The 12,690-nt window shown below is 35.6% G+C and overlaps 1 protein-coding gene across 1 annotated transcript in view; it reads left to right on the plus strand.

Annotated features, from left to right (window-relative positions):
• Window positions 1-881: 881 nt before the first annotated feature.
• The window catches only part of LOC307046500 (otoferlin-like), a gene marked incomplete at its 3' end in the record, with an annotated part of 50,126 nt that continues 38,317 nt past the window's right edge, over window positions 882-12,690 (plus strand). Inside the window, exons 1-5 of the mRNA XM_079692869.1 lie at window positions 882-1,304; window positions 2,225-2,400; window positions 5,423-5,492; window positions 6,575-6,645; window positions 11,472-11,598. Of these exons, the coding sequence (XP_079548995.1) occupies window positions 6,600-6,645; window positions 11,472-11,598 (173 nt within the window). The 5' untranslated portion in view covers window positions 882-1,304; window positions 2,225-2,400; window positions 5,423-5,492; window positions 6,575-6,599. The remainder of the gene's footprint in view (window positions 1,305-2,224; window positions 2,401-5,422; window positions 5,493-6,574; window positions 6,646-11,471; window positions 11,599-12,690) is intronic.

Consider the following 12,690-nt stretch of genomic DNA (forward strand, 5'->3'; position numbering starts at 1 on the left):
CAAAAAAAAGAATAAATAACTCAAAACTCAAATCAAACAATTTTCATTATTGCTAAATATTATATACACAAAGTCACATATTGAAACCACCACATGATTTTTTGTAACATTTGTAACATGAATATCAGTGGTGTGAAGTAACTAAGTACATTTACTCAAGTACTGGACAATTAGTACACAAATTAAGTGTACTAATTGTACTTCTACTCCACTTCAGTTCAGAGGTAAAAGGTGTACTTTGACTCCACTACATGCATTTAATACCTTTAGTTACTTTACAGATCTGGATTAATAATGTGAAATATAATCAAGTGTTAAATCAGACTTTAGTTCCACCTGGAGTAAATCCACAAGCTACCCTGTAGTATACAAAGTCATTCAGACTAGCTGCACCTTTACCAGCTTTGAGAACAATTTAATGATCAGTCATTATAAAACATATCATATCTATTATTCTGAAATGGACCAATCTGCACAATGACTACTTTTACTGTCGCTACTTTAACTATATTTTGATGATAATGCTTTTGTACTTTTACTTGAGGAACATTTTGAATGCAGGACTTTTACTGGAACCGAGTATTCCTACACTCTGGTACTTGTGGAAATATAATAATAATAATAATAATAATAATAATAATGGTTGCATTATCAAACACTTTTGTCTTTTTAACCAGTTTATATTTTTTGTTTGTTCAGACAAATAAGGATTTTTTAAAAGGTTTGTTTGGAAATAGGAAAACACTTTTAAAAAGCCAATAGTTATAATATTTAACTTATTATAAGTGAAATAAGTGAGCTAGTCATAGTTCAAATAAAAAAGGCAAAACTAATTGAGGTGTTCGGTGTTGCTACGTAACCGTTGACGCAAACAGCCCAGCAATTACGCTAAATGCTAAGCTATACATTTAAAGATGATCTTGGTAAGAATGACCTCAACAATTTTGAAAGTCTATCGGTCGTTTTTAAAAGACGTTTGGCAAAAGTAAACGCAGCTTCCAGACAAGTTTAGGCTTTATAATGTTAAACATGTAGCGTTAACCGAAAAAGTTACTTTAGCATTAGTGGCAGTAACAGCTAGCAATGTTGCCGATTAGAGCTAGTTAGCTTATCTCAGAATTTAAACACAGCCTACCTTTGCACACAAAAAGACGAGTCCATTGTGAGTTGAACAATAGGTGACATGCTGTCTTTCAGCTGCCATTTAAATCAACATAAGCTCTTTGACCACCAGGTGGGGCTTCCTTTCACTACTGTGGCCACAACCAACTTGCCACAACAGCTATCTCATACGCACATACACAGTAAGTATTATCTCGGTCATATTTAGACAGACTGTATGTTTTGCTAGATGCCAGAGGTGGTAGTAGTGCTCTGATCTTGTACTTGAGTACAAATACAAGTAGCCTATACAGAGTGTGGGAATACTCTGTTACAGTAAAAGTCCTGCATTCAAAATGTTCCTCAAGTAAAAGTAGAAAAGTATTATCATTAAAATATAGTGAAAGTACCAAAAGTAAAAGTAGTCATTGTGCAGATTGGTCCATTTCAGAATAATATATATGATATGTTTTATAATGATTGATCATGAAAGTGTTCTCAAAGCTGGTAAAGGTGCAGCTAGTTTCGAATGACTTTGTATACTGCAGGGTAGCTTGTGGATTTACTCTAGGTGGAACTAAAGTCTGATTTAACACTTGATTATATTTCACGTCATTCATCCACATCTGTAAAGTAACTAAAGATATTAAATACATGTAGTGGAGGAAAAGTACACCATTTAACTCTGAATTGTAGTGGAGGAGAAGTACAAAGTTGCATAACATTTAAATACTTAAGTAAAGTACAAGTCCCTCAACATTTTACTTAAGTACAGTACTTGAGTCAATCTACTGACATCACTGCTAGAGGCTGACTAGGTATTTTAATCATGCATTGAATACATCACTTTGGTAACAAAGTAAGCACTTGTGTTGTGTCTTTAGACTGTATATATACAGTTTTCACAATTGGAGACAGTGTCTGCACATAGTTTGGTTACAAATGTGCCTCAAGGAACATCAAATATAAGGGTTTCTTTATATAGAAGTCATTTAAAAGCTATAGAATAAACAAACCAGTCATTTTTAATTTTAATAATACATTTTAAGAAAGTTCCTGGGGTCACTTGACACACCTGACCCCAGAAATAACAATGCTCTTTGTCTGTGTTTCACTGATGAAGCTCGCCGAACTCCCTCATCAAAGCAAAATGTGTCATAAGGAAACAGTACACCGCTGTCAGGTGGTGTGCCCGCAGAGTCAATGGAGCACAAAGAAGATGGTGATCACCGGTCTACTACCTGCAGCCAAAAAAGGGCATTGGACACTGGACCTTCACGGGATAAGATTGCAGGGTTGGTATCAAGTCGTTCTGTGGCTCACCCTGGACGACATTGTCAAAGGTGTCAGTTTAAGGGCTTGGGTGCTTGCTAATGCATACTCATTAGTGGTAGCTACATTTTCATCCAAAATATAAATAATAGGCTAACTCCGTTTTTATTACATAGATATTAAAAGTTGTGTTTAAGCTGAAATATTAGTTTTTTTTATCAGCCCAGAAAAGTCAGTTACAATTATTCAAGATTTTATTGATATTGCAATATGGTATGGTGCATCATTTGAATTGCTGGATGCACAATATGTATTTAAGGCTAAATATGTGTGTGTAATGATATTTGTGCAGCTGCAGAGATATTTCGGCCTGCAAATTGTATTCTACAGGATTAACAAAACACATTTGTTTGGTCCAGATCCTCTTAGAAAAATCAAACCGTAATTATTTGATGAAATGAATCTCTGATAATGTGAATAATGATTAAAAAATGATTTACTCTAATATCGATTATCATACCACAATAGCAATTTTAATCAGAGGTAAAGGTACAGAGTAGATTAAAGTACAAAGAGTAGACTTCTATAATAAATAAAAAGGCAGGCACACGTTATTAATAATAAAAGCAATAAACAGATAAGTAGTACACTGTTAGTCAAATAATCGTAATAAGTTGTCTTCTCCAAATCGTGCAGCCTACACCCCAGAGCTTTGGTTTGGTGGTGGCGGATACCTCAAAGTGTTTAAAGTTGCATTTGACGACAACACCCATCAGAGATGAGGTCAGTACATTAGACTACAGGGGCGAGCAGTAACTCTGCACGACTGCTGACATGTTCAGCGGCCAATCTGGAGAAACTCTTCAACTTCTGGTGGCTGGAAATGCATCGTGTAATTAAGAGCAGAGTCCCTCAACAGGGTGGTCATGTGTCACTTAGAGTATCCAACACTTCCTGCTACAGTAAATGTGCAGGACATAGATGCATCCTTTACAGTTCTAGGTAAAGACAAGGAATACATAAAGCTTGGCATGATGTTTTATCTGATAAACATCAACTTAATACGTTTTCTTTAGCATCCTTGAACGTAGAATGCAAAATGCGTACAAAATAAAGACTTTTCACCAATTAAATTCAAATAATAACAAGTTTTCCTGTTAATTATATTTCTTTTGTTGTGATGCCTCCACATACTGTAATGAGGATGCCACATGCAAGCCTGACTGGAGCGCTTGAATAATTCAGAGCCTTGTTTCATCGGACACCGGCAACTTTAGACTTTGACGTATGGCTGACTGGCCGTATGTGTAATTGATGAGATGTGAGTTTTACTTCGGCATTCACTAAGAAGAACCAATGAATATAGGCTGCTAAAGCATACCTCAACATTGCAAACAACTCCCCTAGTCACTGCTTTTGTATGGGGTAACTCCATGATTCCTTAATTGATCCTTGTACAAGTGAGTAGCCTAAAGCAAAAATGCACCAACAGCATTCAGAATAAGGGTCCCTTTTTAAGCCTTCAGGCCTAAAGCTAAAGCTGAATGCATTTTTAAACAAAAGGAATTGCAAAATAAGACTTGACACCATGAAGTGATTCCATGACAAAAGACAGAGTGTCTGCACTGAGACCCAGTTAGAGCGGCACCTTATTAAAGATTAAAGCAGAGCATTGTTCCAACTCGGCTGGCCTGACATCGTGATTACTTCCATGACATTCTATCATTTGAAGCGTGGCGATATAACATTTTCAAGACTTGCACACGCATTGTTTTAATCTTTATATAACAATTTACATTTCAAGAACGGTTAGATGCATGTTTTGAAATTCTTTTAAATACAACAATGTGTGTTTCCCTTCATTTTGTAGCATGCTTTAATGATACTTTAATACTTCTAAAAAGCACCTAAAAACAAACTTATCTTCAACAAATATACAAATAATTATATAATAAAGATCAGAACCAGTTACCTCTCCTTTCTAGTCCTTTCTATTTTAAAGTCATGAATGAGATTGACCCCTGCAATCACCTCTTACACCACAGGTTACATTTCGATATATGTACCTTTTTGTAATTCAGATATAGAAATAATAGAACATATTTTATTCAAGTGGGAGGCGTGTGGCGCAGTGGGTTGTGCATCGGTGTCCGGATCAGGGGGTCACAGGTTCAAACCCCACTGCAGTCAGCATGTCGTTGTGTCCCTGTGACACTTCACCCCAAATTGCTCCTGTGGGGATTGTCCACAGTATTGAGTATTAAGTCGCTTTGGATAATAAGCGTGACATGTAATGTAATGTATGAACACACTAACATGTTGGGATACTCTCCAGTAACTTACAATGACCAGAACATTCCTATTTTAACATGTGAGGACACAAAAATGTGACCTTCAATTTGAAACAAACAAAAAACAGAAATTGGAAATTGATTAAAAAATATGCAAACGAACAATTAAATGTCGCAAAACAAAACAGAAAGCCCAAATTGTTTCGGCACCTTAAACTCAGATTGACCACTTATTAATGCTTTCTTTTTTCAGTTTTCTCTTAATGCCCTCAGTTTGATTTCAGTATATGAACATTGATGACAGTGAGGTGCCATTTTTAAGTCAACATCGTGTACTTTGCGATCGATCATCACTAGGATGAGTTTTTTGTACTCCATTGTGTAAAATCATTATACAATTACAGTTTATATGTCTAATAATAACAAAAAAACCTTTTTCCCTGTATGGAAAAGTTGCTTGTTGGCTTTTAAACAACCATATGAACAGAGGATTTAGGATTTTAAGAAGTATTATGTAATATATTCTTTTCTCTTGGCCGCCTGTAGTCACGGTGACGTCTCTCAGCGGTCTCTAGTTATAGTTACCAGTCTCAGGTTCACCTCTCATGCACTATTCATCGCAGTATCACTTCACTCCTGCCCAACTTCAGACCTGGGCCAACCCAATTCTTTTCTGTGCAACTTTACTTTGAACACTCATTCCTTGCTGCTGCGTAAAAGTCCAAAATGTTTATGTAGTGTTGGTGCTTCTGTCTCAGAGGAAAAACTCAGACGTTGCTGTTTACCTGGAGATCGTCAGAGGAGACGAGAGCAGCCTTTTCTTGTATGGTATGTATTTATAACATTTCATTTCTTTATCATGTTTAAAGAATATCTAATGTGTCTGGTACAGCTTTGTTATTTAAGCCTTAGTGTTTTTGCATGATACCTGAAAGAGGAGGGACTTTCTAAAGACTAGTATTTTTTATTTCAAAAATATTGTTTCTTTTATTTTAAAAACACAGAAACGTTCAAAACTTCTAGCACTTGTATTTCCTTACATGCCTTTTTGTTGTTCTTACACCTGCAAGATACGTTTATTTGATTGTTTTTGCTGACTTCTTAGTTTGAGCAAGGTTTCAAGCATTGGGACATGTTTAAAAAAAATACAAGGTGCATTATTTCCACAGTTTTTAGTTTTTTGATCCGTACACAATTTCATATATGTAATAAAGAAAAATAAGTAATTCCTATCTTTTTTTAAAGTAATGTCAAAGCCCTAGAAGTCTGCGATGAGACTAGAACATGTTATGACTAAATAAGACAATTATTTAATGATGTGGAGAGCTTTCAGATATCAACAAACTTTTAAAATGGAAACACCTGTGGAAAGGGCTTTTTGCAGATTAATAATTTTAAGTAGATTATTTCTCACAATACGAGTGAAATGTATCCTCTTTAATGCATGTATTAAGGTCAGCTGATTTGAATAATTGAAAGCCCCTTTTGAAGGCTAATCCAGGGTGTGGTATCAAACCGACACCCATCTAAAAATGAGAGCATACAGTAACGTGCTGTCCTTCTATCGTTGCACTGCGAAATATCTCATCAGTCATATGTTTGGGTTTTGAACGAACGAGGACTAAATATTTGAAATGCTCTTAATAATTAAAGCAGTTTCCAGTTGCTCTTGGACAATTGTTTTTTGATAGCAATTAGTTGTGGGCCTCCTTCTGTCTGCAAGACGCTGGTGTCGAGTTTCAGTCTGCTGTGGCTGTCAGACAGGAGACACAACATGCATACAAAAAGTTATTTAAAAGTAGTTATTATTGCAGATTTTGAACCAACAACATACACCAATGTTTTTCTACTTGAAAGCACAAAGGTAATGTGAATGTAATAAGTAACGTCTCTTTCAATGTCTTCCACAGAGCACGTAAAGATCTGCTTTGAGCCATGAAGCGCAGTAAGCACCGCGGACACAAGGAGGACAGAAACGGAGGTATCAGTTTCAAAGATGGATGAGAGAGGATTAGGTCTAATAAGATAACCTGGACAACTCGGCTGATGTTACAAACTGCTGTTAGCTTACAGACCCCTTAAAAAGAAAACCAAAATACATGTATCTTTTCGTGAAACACCAGAGAAGGCAAAAGTACACACATCCTTAACTGAAGTAGAAGTACAGATACTCGTGTTTAAAAATGGTAGAAGTAGAAGTACTGACTAAACTTCTTTACTCAAGTAAAAGAAAAGAGGCTTTGAAATGTACTTCAGTAAAAAGTACCCATAACTCCCAGCTGTTTTAAAGAGTACCTGACCTCCCTTTATATTAATAGAACAATAATGTCATTGTTAGCTAATGAATGTTTCCATGGTGACCAACGGCAACATGACAACGTTTTCATTGGTCCCTCTTCTTTAGAGAACACCAGGAAATTATGGATACACGGATCGTGTTCAAATCAATAGGCACGCAGTGACTCTAAATAATAATGATCACGCCACCAAACACACATTCAGACTAAAGGAACCAGCCTGTTTGGAAAATGAGAGAAGTAGAAAGTACAGGTATTTGAGTTCAACATGTAAGAAGTAGAAAGTACAGGTATTTGAGTTCAACATGTAAGAAGTAGAAAGTACAGGTATTTGAGTTCAACATGTAAGAAGTAGAAAGTACAGGTATTTGGGTTCAACATGTAAGAAGTAGAAAGTACAGGTATTTGAGTTCAACATGTGAGAAGTAGAAAGTACAGGTATTTGTGTTCAACATGTAAGAAGTAGAAAGTACAGGTATTTGTGTTCAACATGTAAGAAGTAGAAAGTACAGGTATTTGAGTTCAACATGTGAGAAGTAGAAAGTACAGGTATTTGTGTTCAACATGTGAGAAGTAGAAAGTACAGGTATTTGAGTTCAACATGTAAGAAGTAGAAAGTACAGGTATTTGTGTTCAACATGTAAGAAGTAGAAAGTACAGGTATTTGAGTTCAACATGTAAGAAGTAGAAAGTACAGGTATTTGGGTTCAACATGTAAGAAGTAGAAAGTACAGGTATTTGAGTTCAACATGTGAGAAGTAGAAAGTACAGGTATTTGTGTTCAACATGTAAGAAGTAGAAAGTACAGGTATTTGTGTTCAACATGTGAGAAGTAGAAAGTACAGGTATTTGTGTTCAACATGTAAGAAGTAGAAAGTACAGGTATTTGAGTTCAACATGTAAGAAGTAGAAAGTACAGGTATTTGGGTTCAACATGTGAGAAGTAGAAAGTACAGGTATTTGGGTTCAACATGTGAGAAGTAGAAAGTACAGGTATTTGAGTTCAACATGTAAGAAGTAGAAAGTACAGGTATTTGAGTTCAAAGTGTAAGAAGTAGAAAGTACAGGTATTTGAGTTCAACATGTAAGAAGTAGAAAGTACAGGTATTTGTGTTCAACATGTAAGAAGTAGAAAGTACAGGTATTTGAGTTCAACATGTAAGAAGTAGAAAGTACAGGTATTTGTGTTCAACATGTGAGAAGTAGAAAGTACAGGTATTTGAGTTCAAAGTGTAAGAAGTAGAAAGTACAGGTATTTGTGTTCAACATGTAAGAAGTAGAAAGTACAGGTATTTGAGTTCAACATGTAAGAAGTAGAAAGTACAGGTATTTGAGTTCAAAGTGTAAGAAGTAGAAAGTACAGGTATTTGAGTTCAACATGTAAGAAGTAGAAAGTACAGGTATTTGAGTTCAACATGTAAGAAGTAGAAAGTACAGGTATTTGAGTTCAACATGTAAGAAGTAGAAAGTACAGGTATTTGAGTTCAACATGTAAGAAGTAGAAAGTACAGGTATTTGTGTTCAACATGTAAGAAGTAGAAAGTACAGGTATTTGAGTTCAACATGTAAGAAGTAGAAAGTACAGGTATTTGAGTTCAACATGTAAGAAGTAGAAAGTACAGGTATTTGAGTTCAACATGTAAGAAGTAGAAAGTACAGGTATTTGGGTTCAACATGTAAGAAGTAGAAAGTACAGGTATTTGAGTTCAACATGTAAGAAGTAGAAAGTACAGGTATTTGAGTTCAACATGTAAGAAGTAGAAAGTACAGGTATTTGAGTTCAACATGTAAGAAGTAGAAAGTACAGGTATTTGTGTTCAACATGTAAGAAGTAGAAAGTACAGGTATTTGAGTTCAACATGTAAGAAGTAGAAAGTACAGGTATTTGAGTTCAACATGTAAGAAGTAGAAAGTACAGGTATTTGAGTTCAAAGTGTAAGAAGTAGAAAGTACAGGTATTTGTGTTCAAAGTGTAAGAAGTAGAAAGTACAGGTATTTGAGTTCAACATGTAAGAAGTAGAAAGTAAAGGTATTTGGGTTCAACATGTGAGAAGTAGAAAGTACAGGTATTTGTGTTCAACATGTAAGAAGTAGAAAGTACAGGTATTTGTGTTCAACATGTAAGAAGTAGAAAGTACAGGTATTTGAGTTCAACATGTAAGAAGTAGAAAGTACAGGTATTTGTGTTCAACATGTGAGAAGTAGAAAGTACAGGTATTTGAGTTCAACATGTAAGAAGTAGAAAGTACAGGTATTTGGGTTCAAAGTGTAAGAAGTAGAAAGTACAGGTATTTGAGTTCAAAGTGTAAGAAGTAGAAAGTACAGGTATTTGAGTTCAACATGTAAGAAGTAGAAAGTACAGGTATTTGTGTTCAAAGTGTAAGAAGTAGAAAGTACAGGTATTTGAGTTCAAAATGTAAGAAGTAGAAAGTACAGGTATTTGAGTTCAAAGTGTAAGAAGTAGAAAGTAAAGGTATTTGGGTTCAACATGTGAGAAGTAGAAAGTACAGGTATTTGTGTTCAACATGTAAGAAGTAGAAAGTACAGGTATTTGTGTTCAAAATCTAAGAAGTAGAAAGTACAGGTATTTGTGTTCAACATGTAAGAAGTAGAAAGTACAGGTATTTGAGTTCAAAGTGTAAGAAGTAGAAAGTACAGGTATTTGTGTTCAACATGTAAGAAGTAGAAAGTACAGGTATTTGTGTTCAAAGTGTAAGAAGTAGAAAGTACAGGTATTTGTGTTCAACATGTAAGAAGTAGAAAGTACAGGTATTTGAGTTCAACATGTGAGAAGTAGAAAGTAAAGGTATTTGGGTTCAACATGTAAGAAGTAGAAAGTACAGGTATTTGTGTTCAACATGTCAGAAGTAGAAAGTACAGGTATTTGTGTTCAACATGTAAGAAGTAGAAAGTAAAGGTATTTGGGTTCAACATGTAAGAAGTAGAAAGTACAGGTATTTGTGTTCAACATGTAAGAAGTAGAAAGTACAGGTATTTGAGTTCAAAGTGTAAGAAGTAGAAAGTACAGGTATTTGTGTTCAAAGTGTAAGAAGTAGAAAGTATAGGTATTTGTGTTCAACATGTAAGAAGTAGAAAGTAAAGGTATTTGGGTTCAACATGTAAGAAGTAGAAAGTACAGGTATTTGTGTTCAACATGTAAGAAGTAGAAAGTAAAGGTATTTGGGTTCAACATGTAAGAAGTAGAAAGTACAGGTATTTGTGTTCAACATGTAAGAAGTAGAAAGTAAAGGTATTTGGGTTCAACATGTAAGAAGTAGAAAGTACAGGTATTTGGGTTCAAAGTGTAAGAAGTAGAAAGTACAGGTATTTGAGTTCAAAGTGTAAGAAGTAGAAAGTACAGGTATTTGAGTTCAACATGTAAGAAGTAGAAAGTACAGGTATTTGTGTTCAAAGTGTAAGAAGTAGAAAGTACAGGTATTTGAGTTCAAAATGTAAGAAGTAGAAAGTACAGGTATTTGAGTTCAAAGTGTAAGAAGTAGAAAGTAAAGGTATTTGGGTTCAACATGTGAGAAGTAGAAAGTACAGGTATTTGTGTTCAACATGTAAGAAGTAGAAAGTACAGGTATTTGTGTTCAAAATCTAAGAAGTAGAAAGTACAGGTATTTGTGTTCAACATGTAAGAAGTAGAAAGTACAGGTATTTGAGTTCAAAGTGTAAGAAGTAGAAAGTACAGGTATTTGTGTTCAACATGTAAGAAGTAGAAAGTACAGGTATTTGTGTTCAAAGTGTAAGAAGTAGAAAGTACAGGTATTTGTGTTCAACATGTAAGAAGTAGAAAGTACAGGTATTTGAGTTCAACATGTGAGAAGTAGAAAGTAAAGGTATTTGGGTTCAACATGTAAGAAGTAGAAAGTACAGGTATTTGTGTTCAACATGTCAGAAGTAGAAAGTACAGGTATTTGTGTTCAACATGTAAGAAGTAGAAAGTAAAGGTATTTGGGTTCAACATGTAAGAAGTAGAAAGTACAGGTATTTGTGTTCAACATGTAAGAAGTAGAAAGTACAGGTATTTGAGTTCAAAGTGTAAGAAGTAGAAAGTACAGGTATTTGTGTTCAAAGTGTAAGAAGTAGAAAGTACAGGTATTTGAGTTCAACATGTGAGAAGTAGAAAGTAAAGGTATTTGGGTTCAACATGTAAGAAGTAGAAAGTACAGGTATTTGTGTTCAACATGTAAGAAGTAGAAAGTACAGGTATTTGTGTTCAAAATCTAAGAAGTAGAAAGTACAGGTATTTGTGTTCAACATGTAAGAAGTAGAAAGTACAGGTATTTGTGTTCAACATGTAGGAAGTAAAAGTAAAAAGTCGTCTGAAAAATAAGTAGTGGAGTAAAGTACTGATACCAGAAACATGCACTTAAGTAAAGTAATGAAGTATTTGTACTCCACTACTTCCCACCTCGGACGGAAACACAAATGCATCAGTTTCTTAGCCTCTCATGCTGACTGGTGGAAAGTAATGAAGTACATTTTCTTTATTTCTGAACTCCAGATGAGCCCGCTATCCTGGAGACGGAGGACCTGGATCGTCAGGGCATGTTTCTGGGAGGAGGCCCCGACCCCGACACCATCTCTCTGGCCTCCGTCACAGCCGTCACCGACAACGTTTCAAACAAGAGGCAAGCAGGGCTCCGTGGTGCAGAACGACATGCATTGTTATCAGAGCTGCACATGGCATATTTGTATTGAAGACACATAGAAAAGACATTTGGTACATTGACAGGAACCACAGTTACACATGTTCGACAGTTACAAGCTACAAGTGTTCAGCTTAGTCTGATCAATTGACGCCATACATCTTCACTTGAAGGCGTACAATATTTAAATCACAATTATATAGCTGCACGTATTTGTTTGTCAAATTGAAATCTCTCTGACTCAAATGGCAATTGCGCTATGATGATTTGTTTTATTTTAAATTCACATGGTATGTATTGTAAGGGTTGCACAGTTGGATCCATATAGTAATGCATTGTTATGTTCCCATAAGGTCTAGGGGGAAAAGGAGACCGGAACACACAACAACCAATAGGTCAGGGTGAAGTGAACACAAGTCTATTTATTCTTGCAAAGAAATACCAACAAATATTCTTTAAGTGAGGGGGAGACAAAGGAGACTGTGCCGAATAAAATAAATACATATAACACAACAAGGCCTATCCCTAAATGTTCTCTTTGAAATAAATAGCCCTCACTATCTGGTCTACTAACAAGGAAACAAAACGTATACAGGGGCGGCTACCGTCTACTAACCTAGCGTGTCTAACAGATTTGACCTGATTGTCACGGGCAGGAGGTAATCAGGACCCGAACGCAGGATAAAGAGATGGGGTATAAAAGTATAAAGCTTTATTAAATAACAAGTTGTTCCAAAGAAACACTAGAGAACTGCACAAGCAGGCACGATCAACAAAAGGAGAAGGAGCAAACAGAAACTAGAAACAAACCGGGAAAGACTTGGAGGACACACGAGGGAAATCCAGAATTCAGACAAAAGACCAGGAACAGATCAACGAGGACGAACTGACAGAGAACACGAGTGAAGACGAGACTATATAGAGTGCCACAGTGACGCGTCCTAAAACCCGGAAGTAAGTTAGCATTTTACCACTTCCTGTTCCTTATCCAAAAAGCAATGCAATTTCCGGGATTTTGGAAAATAGCTGGAAATCAGATCTGCGGTTGAGACTCATTGAAGAGACGGATCACGT

This window comes from Notothenia rossii (genome assembly GCF_949606895.1).
Source record: "Notothenia rossii genome assembly, chromosome: 7".
Taxonomy (NCBI): domain Eukaryota; kingdom Metazoa; phylum Chordata; class Actinopteri; order Perciformes; family Nototheniidae; genus Notothenia; species Notothenia rossii.